At 38.9% G+C, this 13,047-nt stretch overlaps 1 protein-coding gene across 4 annotated transcripts in view; it reads left to right on the forward strand.

The window, feature by feature from the left end:
* NKTR (natural killer cell triggering receptor) overlaps positions 1-9,798 on the forward strand; it is a 47,123-nt gene extending 37,325 nt beyond the window's left edge. For all 4 annotated transcript variants that reach the window (XM_059729234.1, XM_019499533.2, XM_014608993.3 and 1 more), the window contains 5 exons: positions 770-3,727; positions 4,006-4,101; positions 4,421-4,480; positions 5,563-5,667; positions 7,451-9,798. In XM_059729234.1, coding sequence (XP_059585217.1) covers positions 770-3,727; positions 4,006-4,101; positions 4,421-4,480; positions 5,563-5,667; positions 7,451-7,529 — 3,298 coding nt within the window. In that variant the 3' untranslated portion in view covers positions 7,530-9,798. The remainder of the gene's footprint in view (positions 1-769; positions 3,728-4,005; positions 4,102-4,420; positions 4,481-5,562; positions 5,668-7,450) is intronic.
* Positions 9,799-13,047: the final 3,249 nt, after the last annotated feature.

A 13,047-nucleotide genomic window follows, 5' to 3' on the forward strand; every position in this document is an offset into this window, starting at 1 on the left:
AAGTTTCAAAAGTCTCTTGTGCCAGAACTGTAATAGCCTTTCCAAACTTAGCTTACATTCATTTTCTTTGCAGCTTCAGTGATTGAGTAGTTCATCTGGAAGGATGTCTTCTGTGGGCATGCTTAGTTCAGGATCACAAGACCATATTTACTTGCATACCACACACCTTTTTTCCCCCAAAAATCAGCTGCTGGAAAGCAGCTGCTGGTGCATGTGTTAAGTGATGAAATACAGCCCTGGGGCACCCTCGTACTGCTAGTGGAGAGTCAGTAAGAGCATCTGCAGTAGGAGCATCTACTTTGCGGGGGAAAAAGGAAGGGGTGACCCTGCACATGGTGGATGGGGCAGTGCAGTAACCATGTGGGACCAACAGCTAGGGAGCTCTTGGGAAGGAATACAGATAAACACGGCAAGTCTAATATTAGGGCCAGAACAAGATTTAATAATCACATTTAAAAAAAAATTGCTCAAGTATTTTTACAGTTTATAAGTGTTTCTCAGAAGCAGCTCTCTCAAGAAGTTCTGGTAACTTACTAACGGTAATACGAACTTTATACCATGTTCTGACGGTCTAATAATCTCGTTCCGTGTTCTGCATTTAAGTATCTGGTTCCTGAATAATAATAATAATAAGAAGAAGAAAAGTTGTATTAGTCAGGGACTAAAATTGTATTTGTTTTGTTCCATCCTGTTAATATATTTTTAAGATTGTTTGCTAAAGAAACATAAATAAACCCTAACTTTGTTTGGACCTTTTTTTTTTTTTAAGGTTGAGTGATCCTTGTACAAGCAGATGGGATGAAAGAAGCATGTCCCAGAGATCAAGATCTTGGTCGCATAATGGCTATTCTGATCTTAGTACTGTAAGATATACCAACTATCACAAAAAGCACCGAAAAGAGAAAAAGAAGGCAAAACACAAAAAGAAGTCCAAGAAGCAAAAACATTTCAGGAAACATAAACAAACTAAAAAAAAGAAACCTTCACTCTCATCGGAGGTAGAATCCTCTCGTTCTTCCACCAGGAAGGCGAAGTTGTCTTGTGATAAAGAGAGGAAGTCACGTTCTTCCTCATCTTCTAGACACTCATCTAGAAGAGACTGGTCTAAATCTGACAAAGACGATCAGAGTTCATCAACTTTATCAAGCAGAGATTCCCGATCATACTACAGGTCCAGGTCCAGGTCCAGGTCTAGGTCTAGATCCAGATCCAGATCCAGATCATATTCCCGAAGAAGTTCTAGGTCAAGAACAGCATCTAAATCATCGCGGTCTCGAAGCAGATCAAGATCTAGCTCTAACTCGAGGCACCAGAAGACTGTCCCCAGTTCATCACGGAATACTGGAGCACGGTTAAATGAAAATAAGCCAAACAAGACTGAACCTGTAAGAGCAGCAATACCACAGAGTGATAAAGTTGTAGTACCCCCAGTTGTAACTGAAAGCCTTCCAGTTATACCCTTAAGTGACAGTCCTCCACCTTCCAGATGGAAACCTGGACAGAAGCCCTGGAAGCCATCTTATGAGCGAATTCAGGAAATGAAAGCTAAAACAACCCATTTAATGCCTGCACAAAGTAGTTACAATTTAGTAAATATTAAGGAAGCTAATACTACTTCCTCCTACCATAAGCAACGCAAGAGTTCAGAGAGCGAGCGAAGTGGCTATTCAAAGTATCGTAGTGACAGAAGTTCAGATAGTTGGCCAAGATCAAGGAGCAGATCTTCTCGAAGTAGATCCTACTCTAGATCATATACAAGATCGAGAAGTCCATCTAGTTCAAGAACAAGATCTCGGTCAACTGGCAGATCCCAGTCAATAAATAAATATCGCAGTGACCAGTCAGGCTACAGCGGGTCTTCCTCATATTACTCCCTTAGTGATGAAGATCGAGGCAGAAGCAAAAGAAAATCTGAGTCAAGTGAACAAAACTTCCAATCGCTTAAGAAAAGGCAGAAAAGTAGCTCTGAAAGTACTCTTCCTTACAAAAGCTCTAAAGACTATGACGAGTCGTCTCAAGGGCGAAAAGGAAGTGCGAGTAGGTCATCTTCAGACTTTTCTACAGACAGCGAGCATTCTGGTAGAGTCCAGACGGCCCAAGAAAAAGAAGGCCATTTTCAGTCAGAAGGGGAGAATCCAAAACGGGATAAGAATAATCTGACTTCCGACAGAGCTGAGGAAAAAGCGAAGAGTGACTGGGATAGTGCCCGTTCTAAAACAAAAACCTTCAAGGAGAGATCTTCAGAGCGGCCTAGAAGTGGTGCCAAGACCAGAAGAAAATCCTATTCAGGCAGCAAGTGGGACTCCGAATCAAATTCAGAAAGAGATGAAACTCGAAATGGTCGAGATGAGTCTAGGCCTTCATCTAGCAAAGAGGAAGGTGAGGCTTCCTCGGGATCTGATACGGAAGTTGGTCCTGTCAAAAGCAGGGTGAAAACGAAAGCAAATTCTTCAGAAGGGTTCCTGGATTCGGATCGTACTTGGAAGACAAGCAAACGGCAGTCCTCCTCTTCAGAGTCAGAGAGTTCCCACTCTAGTTCAGCAAATATTAGAGGAAAGACCAAAAAACATAAGCATGCATCCAAAAAAACTCTGAAGAAGTCACATTCCAGAAAAGCCAAAGAAAAATCAAAGGGGAAAAAAGAAAAGAAGCGTAAGGTTCAAAAACAAAAGGAAGCGTTTCACTGGCAGCCGCCACTGGAGTTCGGTGAGGAGGAAGAGGAGGATGCGAATGAGCAGCCAGTTACCAGGGATGAAAAGGAAAAGCAAGTTGCCAAGGACATTACAGAAAAGAATCAACAAACTTGTGAAAACAGTGACCTGTGCCAAGATAAAAATGAAAAGGATGAAAAGTCTTGTGGAGCTGAAAACCTCGCAAGTAAAAATGTTGCTTGCAGCTCATCACCGGACCATAGTTACTTTAGTAAAGAAGACGGTGAAAAGAGCACTTCAGCTGCAACCTCAAATCCAGAGATAAATGCGACGGCTCCAAACGGCAATCTTAAAAACGCCGAAGTAAGTAACCAGAATGGGTCGGAAGATGTCTTACAAACAGATGACAACATGGAGATTTGTACTCCAGATCGTAACTCTCCTGGGAAGGTAGTTGTGAACATCTTGTCTCCCGTCAACCTGAATGCTAAGCCTCAGACTTCGGATACTAGTGTGAGCAAAGATTTACAAACTGAGAGCCCGGAACTGAGCACTGCCAAACAGGGAAACGTTAGGGAATTGATCAACATGAAAGAAAAAAGAGAAATAGGAAAACAAGATAGTAACTCTGTCACTATGCCCATTGCTGTGGAAAATGCCGTGAAAACCGAAATAGGTGAAAGCACACAAAGCAGTATGATAGATAACAAATGGAAACCTCTGCAAGGTGTAAGCAATCTACAGTCCGCTACTAATAATAGTGCTGTAGAAGTTAAAAGCACTGCTTCGGCACCTGAGTCTAAACCGCAAGGCTTAAGAATAGAAATAAAAAGTAAAAATAAAATCCGGCCTGGATCTCTGTTTGATGAAGTTAGAAAAACAGCACGACTAAATCGAAGGCCAAGAAACCAAGAAAGCTCAAGCGAAGAACAGTCTCCAAGTAGAGATGACAACAGCCAGTCCAGGAGCCTGAGTAGGTCACGAAGTAAATCTGAATCTAAATCCAGACATAGAACAAGATCTCTATCCTACAGTCATTCACGAAGTCGATCACGGAGTTCCACTTCCTCTTATAGGTAATACATTTGCTGTGCAATTTTTTTTGGTAAATTGCCATTCTATTTTAAAAGATACAAAAGAAACATTTAAGATAAAGTTTCTTGTGGTTTGTGATTTTTTTTTTTTTTTTTCTCTTCATAGTTGCATGCTAGTAGAAATTAAATTTCTCTTAACTGGCTTTTATGGAATAAAACAGATTTGCAAAATCAATCTTCATGGTAATTCCTATTTTTGTATGTCTCCCTTTTAGTTTACACATTACTAAATCCTTTTTTAAATTGTTATTTAATTTTAGGTCCCGAAGCTATACAAGAAGTCGAAGCAGGGGATGGTACAGTAGGGATCGGTCAAGAAGTCGGAGTAGCTCGTACCACAGTTACAAGAGTCGGAGGTAAGTTTCTGTGATGAAAATGGTGCCCAGAAGTGCATGTTACCACAAATTGTAGTAAATGAGGCATAGTAAATCAAAGTAGCTTAATGTTGGAGCCAAGGTTGAGATGCATCAATGCAACTGCATTTTCTGTGCACTCTACTTGAAATGTCTGTGGTGTGTAAGAATAGAAATAAACTTCAAGACTGCATATTCTTGGAGAATGTAAAATATGTCAGGCAGCTTCAACTAAAAACACCAAGCAAATCATATTTTTTCCCCAATTCAGCATTTATTCCAATTTAATGATTAAAACGTCTTTCCTGTTTCATTCTGACAGTCGAACCTATAGTAGAAGTCGATCCAGAAGCAGTTCATATGATCGTCACAGTCGATCCAGGTAGGGATTATGGTCCTACAACTAATACAGATGGCAAACTCTTCTTACTAGGTGCATCTACACATGCAATTAGGGCAATGCAATGAATGTGGACACAGTTCTGTCAGCTGCTGTTGGGTTCAGTGTTTACACATGCTTCCAGGACCACAGCACGTTCAGCCAGGGTGGAGCAGCCCTGGGCTGGCAGGCGGCCCAGAGGGTCAGCCCTGGGCTCAGGTGGCGGCATCAGGCAACAGAGGGTCTGGCTGGGGCACAAGAGTGCTATAGTGCAGGGCTAGCTGGCAGGCAGCACCCGTACTGTAGTGCCCTTATGCCCCAGCCAGTCCATCACAGTCTACACGTGCATTTGAGCACACATAATTACTCTGCAATAGGATAGTACTTCCCCAATAGCCCATGTGTAGACTGTGACACTTTACTGGAAAGCTAATTAATCAGTTCTGCTGTAAAGAACACATGTAGGTACACCCACAGTGAGCAAATGTATTAAGACAGTGCCTTTTCAATTTATAACCTATGTGATATTTTTTTAAGTAGTCAAGTAAGAGAATTTGACTGCCTGAAATTTAATCATATTTTTTAAAAGATAAAAAAATAAAGGCACCCAAATATTACGGTAAAAAAAACATAGTATTAGAACCTGAATAGAATTAGACGCCCTTTGTGTACTGCTTCCTGAGTCTGTCGGTTTGTTTTTAACCTTCTCCTACTCCCCCATTTTTTCTTTATTTCCCATTAAAAAATAGCAAGAGAGAAGTTAAGATTTTTGATACAGTTGAACGTTTAAAATTAGTCTAAAAACGCATGTAGTTTGTGGGGGTGGGGGGAGTTAAATAAATAGCTTATTTGGGTAAGCAATGTGAGGCATGTATTCCTAGTGCTTTATAAAGAAAAGTACACTATTTGAAGTAAACATTTTTAATTGTTTTACCTTTTTGACAAATCCTTCAAATAATTGCCACTCAGCAATTCTTATTTCCCTTTATAAATGTCTTTACAACATATATCCCCAAGTCTGATTTTCTTCATTTTAACCAAGACCTTTCCAAAGTCTTTAATGACTTCTTTTCTCCCTATTAAAGTAGGTCATATACCTATGATAGTTACTATAGCAGAAGTCGTAGTCGAAGTAGAAGTAAAAGGAGCGACAGCTATCGCAGATCTCGAAGCTATGACCGACGGTCCAGGTATGTAATTTTAGTAGCATAACTTCAAAACTATAGCTGTATTCCTAATGAAAGTCTTTTAGTGTTGTATTGGAAGCTAATGAGAGAGACCCTGTCCCCCCCACTCCTAATACTACTATCCATATAAAATTCACTATTATTACCAGGTTGTTTAATAGTAATAATGAGGAATTAGAAATACATGACAAGAGTAACAGACAAAATCACTATTTCTAAAGGTAGAGGAATTTGAGAAGAGACCAAAAATATAGTACTGCTATATTCAGTCCATTGGCTGTAAGTACATTTGTATACATCTGTTTCTCTACCTGTGGCAGCACATATTTTAAAAAAAAAAAAATCCTTATTTAACCATTTGAGAACTAAATGATTGTGGGATTTAAATCTAACTGTTTGTTTTATATGTTGGTACAAGGGATTGAAAAATCACCTTTTAATGCCAAGATGCCATGGGATGGTAGATCTTTTTTACTAGATACCAGCAAAAATCTTGAGAAGAGAAATAACTATGCTGACCAAAATGCCAGTGCAAATGACACTTCTTACACTCTAATTATAACTGTAGTTAAAGAGCTGTAAGTGTAATTAGTTACACTTCTATAGACACTGGATATGTTTTTCAGAGTCCATTTGCTTTGAAAGCTTACGTTCCTAGCATGTTTCGAAAAGAACTTCAATTTGTAAGGCCACTGCTATGCTGGGGTTGCTGTCTGAGCCATGTGGTCCATGGTATAAACGGAAGATGATGGGCAGCCCTAAATCTGAAGTGGAAATCCCACAGATGTCAGTGGGCAGTTTACAAAGATCAAGGTTGGATTGTGATCTTGGGTAGTAGCAAACTTTTGGTTGTCAGTTGTTTAGTCCCTTTTGTCACATCAATTATTGCTCAATGGTAAAATCTGCCAGTGTTTGGAACTGCGCTGTTTCTAGCCTATCCATTTCCCATTCTTCTTTTCCTTTGGATTTCCACTCCCAGTTTCTAGTCTGTGGAATCACTCAAATCATTCCCCAAACCATCCATCTCTGTCATTAAAATAAGTTCTGTTATACATCAGAGTTGACACCTGAATATGATTATAATGGGATGGAGAAAGCCTGAATCTTGTTTCAGGTTAGCTGCTGCAAATCTCAGAAAGACAGACGTGGAATTAAGGTACATTCCTTTGGCATATGAGCTATCTACTAAATAACTAGGACTGGAAAATTACTGCTCTCTCAAGAAAGTTTACTCTTCTAAATTCACATATACTTGTGTAGCTTGCATGCCATTTAAATAGGCTGCAGATTGCACAGATGGTCAACACAACCAGTTCACAAAGAAGAAAAACACACGCATTTAATTTGATAAGCAAATGGTTTTTCAAAACCTAATTTTACCATTTCGTGGCCCAATCCTTTAGACTCCTCTTTACTGGTTTTGAAGTAAGAAATGTGCATGCTCACTCCATTGGAGAAACACTGCTGAGACAGCTTTAAAGACTTATTCAAATACATCCTAGCTCGGTGAATTCAAGCAAATACATTTTATTTTTACTCTCGAAATGTAGTTGTGAGGGGTAATCCTGCCCTGTTTAAATCGGTGACAGAGCTCCTACTCTAATCATTGGGACTGGAATTTCACCCTGTAACTTTGACACTATCTTCTATTTTAATTAATATCCCTTTAACTGGGGGGCAAACTAATCTTATTTACAAAGAGTATTCATTGACTCAACTTTGAACTTGAAACACAAACAGAAATCTAATTTGTAAGGCATTTCACCCTGTTTACCTTTTATTGTAGGTCTTCTGGCTCCGACAGTGAGAGTGACCGTAGTTACTCTAACAATCGAAGTCCCAGCGAAAGTAGCAGATACAGTTGAAAATGTTTCCTTGGCAGTGTAGATTGTGTTTACTAATTCTGTATCCATGTTGTTAAATACCTATGACCTCTCAGTGCCAGAAGTGGAAATGAAGGATATTTACTAAGCTGGGTGAAACCTGCTTATTTTAACAAAAGTTTCACAGGATGCATGCACGTGAACGGAAACGTTGAGCACAAATAACTCAAGTTATTTTGTTTGATTGATTTACTTTTTTATATATTCTTCCCAATTTTTTTGTTTTAATCAAATTTTCTAAGCCAGGAGATGATATTTATGTAAATTTGCTGGTATTCCTTTTTGGGGTGCAGCAGCCTGTACTGTCTCAAAGTATCCTTTTGGCTCTCAGCCTGTTAATCGAAAATACATACCGACAACTGTAAAACTGTGAAGAAAAATACTTAGAAAAGGCTGCCATCTGCGTAGCTTATTAAAATGCTTTTGAAAATGCTGGAGCATTAATTCATTAGTATCTTGTACATTCTCTGTTAATCAAACAGCTAGATGATGAAAACAAAGGCTGCCGTTCTGTCTTAACTCTCACCCCATTGTACGTTGGCATTGGAGAGGTAGAGGAAAGCGATGAGATGCACCGTGCAGACTGCAGTATTGCGGCTCAGTGTGCAAAGAAAAAGATCATTCAACTTTTGATTCTTCACTTGCTTAAGAACTCAAACGTTCTAAAGTGATTTTTGTGACACTTAACATAAAGGTTTTCAAATAAGAAGACCTTGCTTCTAAGCAGTGCTATTTCAAATACATGTTACTGTGCTAGGTGCATGTCACTGCATCTCTGAAGTTGAACATTATTTTAAACCTTTGAGTTGTATCACAAAAAAAAAACCCCAAAACAGTTTGATGGAGTAAAACATAATGGCTCCTTCTGAACTGTTTGTAGAGAGAACATTGTTAAAGGTGCATCCCTCTATTGTAGAGGGATATATAGATATGGGACTATGTACTGTTAATCTGTAAAATGCTATTACTGTAAAAATACTAACGCCTAATAAAAAACGTGTATGGTACTTTGGACATTTAATACCAAAAATGAGTCCACATATCAATGAATTGTTTGTAAAAGGTTTGTTTTTAAATTGGGGCGCATTTACTAATTCTTCAAATGTTCTGATTCAGTTCATTATAATTACTTGTAAATTGTTCAAGTGTTTAGGAATATGTATACTAAGCAGTGATCTTTTCATTTTTTTTTTGAAAACTGGGTTAATAATGGAAAAATCTGACTAACATAGCTTTAGCAGTGCAACTGAGTACTGACGTATTATAGCATGCCTTACTAATTTTCTGTAATTATTTTGAGATGCTTTGGTTTTTCCTCATAAGTTTTGAAACAGTCAGAATATTTTTTTATCCCATCAGGAAACAAGCGCTTTGAAATGTAGAAGTTTTGTTGTAACTTTTGTTTTTCTCATAGTTATCAACTCTCACACTTTGATAGCATGGAAGTACTAAAAATTAGGTTCCCGGCTGAAACATGCAAGGGACTTCAATATTTTCACCTTTCATTTCATCACGTGTTGCACTCTGCGTTCTGTTTGTGTCACAGGCTCACTTGATATGCAAGATCCTGGGGATACCCTACAGTGGCCCAATGGAGATACTAATATCCAGATTTCAAATGGCTCTTAATCCCAATTTTGTCATTAAATCCCTCTAATTAAACCCTTTTAACTCTTTCTTATAAACTCAAAAAAGAGGTTATATATGCAAAATCCATACTTTATAAATTATAGAAATAGATGTTTAATGTTAAAAAGCATTGCATTCTAGCTTTTTTTTTGTGTGTGTTTACACAACCTTTTTTAATAAGGTAACAATATGCTGTACACAGTTGTGAAGCAGGTATTTTGTTGTGAACTGTACATGATACAGCTCCATAAGATTGCTCCCAGGCTATGACTTCTGCCATGTTTCTGGTCAGAGTTTATCTGTGAAGCTGGGAAAATATTGTACAAGAAAGAGACTTGTACAATTTTATTATTATTATTATTTTTTTTTTTGCAGCATACTTTTGACTGCTGTTGTATTTAAAAGATTTTAATGGTTCACATCAGAAATTGTTAACTTTATAAAGGGAGGCACTCTGTTTTTCTATTTTTATTTTAAATATTGTATTACATTAAATTGTGTTTCTAATAGAAAATGCACCATTAAGCTGGTTTTATAATGTCTGTTTACTTATTGTAAATTTGTTTTTCTGAAGCAGTTGGTATTTGAAAATGTAAAATAAACTTTTGTACATACCTGCAAACACTGATTTCTGTACATGTGGGGGAAAAAATCCTCCCTAACTTTTAGAAACCTTAAATTATACATACAATTTCTTTGTCATTCTGTCTCTCTAAAAAACTACAAGTTGTCTTTCTATTTAGGTCAGGAGAAAAAAGGATTTCTCTGCAAGTCTTTGCAGCATACAATCTGTAAGAAGGACAAATACGTTAAAGAGTTTTTAAAGTATTTTGGCGTCCGACTATAACTCTCCAAGATATGTAAATGTTCATATCCTTCTCGAAAGGATGTGTTTAATAGGTAGTTATGGAAATATCTACACCTACTCAGCTTTTTAACTCGGGTAATTTACTAAATAATCTTTCCCAAATATACATTTCCCAGACTCATTTTGTAACATAGGAAATGCATTATTAGTTTAAATTGGCAGATTAATAGATTAGTCTACTGAGCTGTTAAGATTTTTAGATTTTCTGCTCCAGAAAAAAATGATTTCACTGGACGTGCTGGCTTTGTCGAAATGGAACCGATAATTGTACATTGTAGAAATGAATTTTTGGGAGTGGAGGCAAGTAAGTGTGAATTCTCTGTTAGCTAGACCATAGCAAAAACTAAAGCTAACCCATATTTCTGTCCTATGGGCCTTAAGAGGATCTGTTTTACCAGTAAATTAAAAGCAAAGTTTATGGATTGATGGTGCTATAGGAATAAAACCTAACTGCATATTCCCTTTGGAAAAAAAAAATCCTGTTTCAGTTCATTATTTTTAAAAAACAATTTAAAAAAAAAGTTGTTTATAAAGAAATGCTTCGTAGCATTTGTTTTAAAGTTTGGTTTTTGAACATCGGGATTCAGAAGTCAGATGTTTCATAGCTGATGTTTCTTTGTTGTGAAGCACTACTTAAAAAGATTCAAGTGCACATTTCCTCTGCAACTTGACAAGAACAGCGAGATCGCCTGCGATTGCAGGGCTCTTAATCTCCTGAAGCAAGAATGAATGCCTTATGTAGGCATCAGACCAGACTTGTGCTTCTCAACCTCTTCAGACTCGAGACACCCTTGCAAAACGTGTCAAAATTTAGCAGCGCTCCATTTAAAAAAATTAATATGAATGTTATATGAGCATTGTCATGGTATGGAAACTGCCAGTACTACCAGACACCTCTTGCAGAGCCATATCAGGAAGAGGCGGTGGCGGGAGTGCAAGCTCCCCAGTCCCGCCCTGCTGGGTGTCTCGTGGAGACGGGCGGCGGGGCCTGCAGGTAGAACTGCCTGTGCATTTGACGTCGGAGTCAAACCAGGGAGAGCTGCAGCAAAAGGTCGTGCTGCCATAATGTAACCGGCGCAGGTGTGGGCTCCGTCTCCAGCCGCTTCTCCGTTCGGCTCTGACATACCTCCTGAAAAGAAGTGCAGGTGGCAATTTCACCCTGCGGCAGTGCTGGCCTCGTGGCACCCCATGGGTCTGAATCAGTGGACTAGATTAGAGTGGGCCCTTCTGGCGCCCTAAAAAAAAAAAAAAAGGCAAACTCTAAAATCGGTCTTTTTTAAAAAAATCTTGTATAGTGACGGATTTTTCATTTGTTCAGGCCTTGTTTTCCCCTGAAGGGTGCAAAACATTCATGCCAAGTATTTCAAACTCATATGCCTAAAATTAAGCACTTGAATAAGTGGGCTGACACTCGCAGGTGCTTGAGGGCCTTCTGTTCAGAGACCAAAAGTAGCACCTGGAAATTGCCCCGGGAACAAATGTGGTAATCTGTGCCGAACAGTGGGTGGGTGAGTGGGTGTTACAGTTAAAAATAACGTAGTTGACATCTCGGGATGTGTCATGGGAGCATGGCATCATTCTGCAAAATGGAAGTCAAATCCTGTGCTACATAAAGCTATGAAGGATGCAGGGTTCAAATTCAATAGAGAAACCTAAATGCATTCAGTAGAGATTATATCTTTCTCTATTGGGCTAGATAGCTAATAGATAAGCCACTGCATGGCCTGCACAATGCTGCAGCTGGGTGGCTCCACGGTTGGGAATCTACAACGGATAAGACATTTCCCCTCGAACGTGCCTAAGACAGGAAAGCCACCCAAGTGTCCTGACCAGAATGCAGTCCATCAAGTAAATAACATGCTCTTTTGCAGCAAATTTAAAATTGAACACGAAGAGAGGTCTTCAGTTCTTCCAGTATCGCTTTTGCACAAGGGCTATTTGCGTCCCTGTCATTGGACGTAAGCAGCATTTAAAATGCTTTTCTGAAGATCACCCAGTATCTGACAGCATATTAAGTTTCTGTTGATGACTTTGTGTAGTTCAATCATGATCACGCTTACGGTTTGGAGCAGGACACACTGTTGGATGACCTTGAGCTGCTGGGCTTGAACCCATCTGGTGTTGTTTTCAACAGGATTTAAATCACAAGAAGACAAAGCTTCAAATGCTCCACCTCCCCTTATGCATCAGTATACAGTACCTTCGTTAATATGGTTGTGAAACGTTAGCAGTTTTCCAAGTGCATTTTAGGAAGGTTTTTCGCTGCGTTTTCTATAGCAGCTTAAACCTCTGTTTTAAAAATCTTATAAACAGTTAAAATGACCAAATCCTGCATTTCAATGCCTACCTATGAAACTTTTTTTTGAAGCCAAGAGGCTTGCGTGCGTGCAAGTGGACAGAATATGCTCCAAAGGGTTAACTTTAAAAAAGAAAACTCTAAATCTCTCTCCCTTAAAGATGATCTGCAAATGGGTCTTTACATGAGTGCATTGACTTTTATTTAGTGTCTATATTGTAATGACGCTTGGAGACCAATCCCTTTGCGGTCCCCATGTCAGCACCTTGTGCAAAAAAGAAAATGAACGTCCCTTCCCAACCAGCATGAAATATAAGAGGAAACATGCCAGGTGGCTGGGACAAATAAGCAGGTGGAGAGATGAGATGACAGCCCTCTTCTGCTTTTCTCTGATGTAGAAAGGTCTAATTTTGATGGACTTCTTTGTCAGTTATCAGGATTGGCAGCACTTCTCTTCCCTTTTTTTGTCAGAAGACTTGTTGAGGGCCTTGGCAAATGATGTGGTTAGCTCTTGCACTTGTATACAAGGAGATGATGGGCTTGGTTCTTGAATAAAGGCTGCTTTTCTCCAAACCGTTAGGTAGTCATTGCAGTTGGTTAACAAAAGCGAGCAAGCCTAGTTCAGTGGGTTTTTTTAGGATACAGTATGGCTTTTTTTAGTCAGCAGTTGAGCTGGGCATGTCTTACTAGTTTATCAACTGTAAAAA

Source organism: Alligator mississippiensis, chromosome 5 (assembly GCF_030867095.1).
Source record: "Alligator mississippiensis isolate rAllMis1 chromosome 5, rAllMis1, whole genome shotgun sequence".
Lineage (NCBI taxonomy): Eukaryota > Metazoa > Chordata > Crocodylia > Alligatoridae > Alligator > Alligator mississippiensis.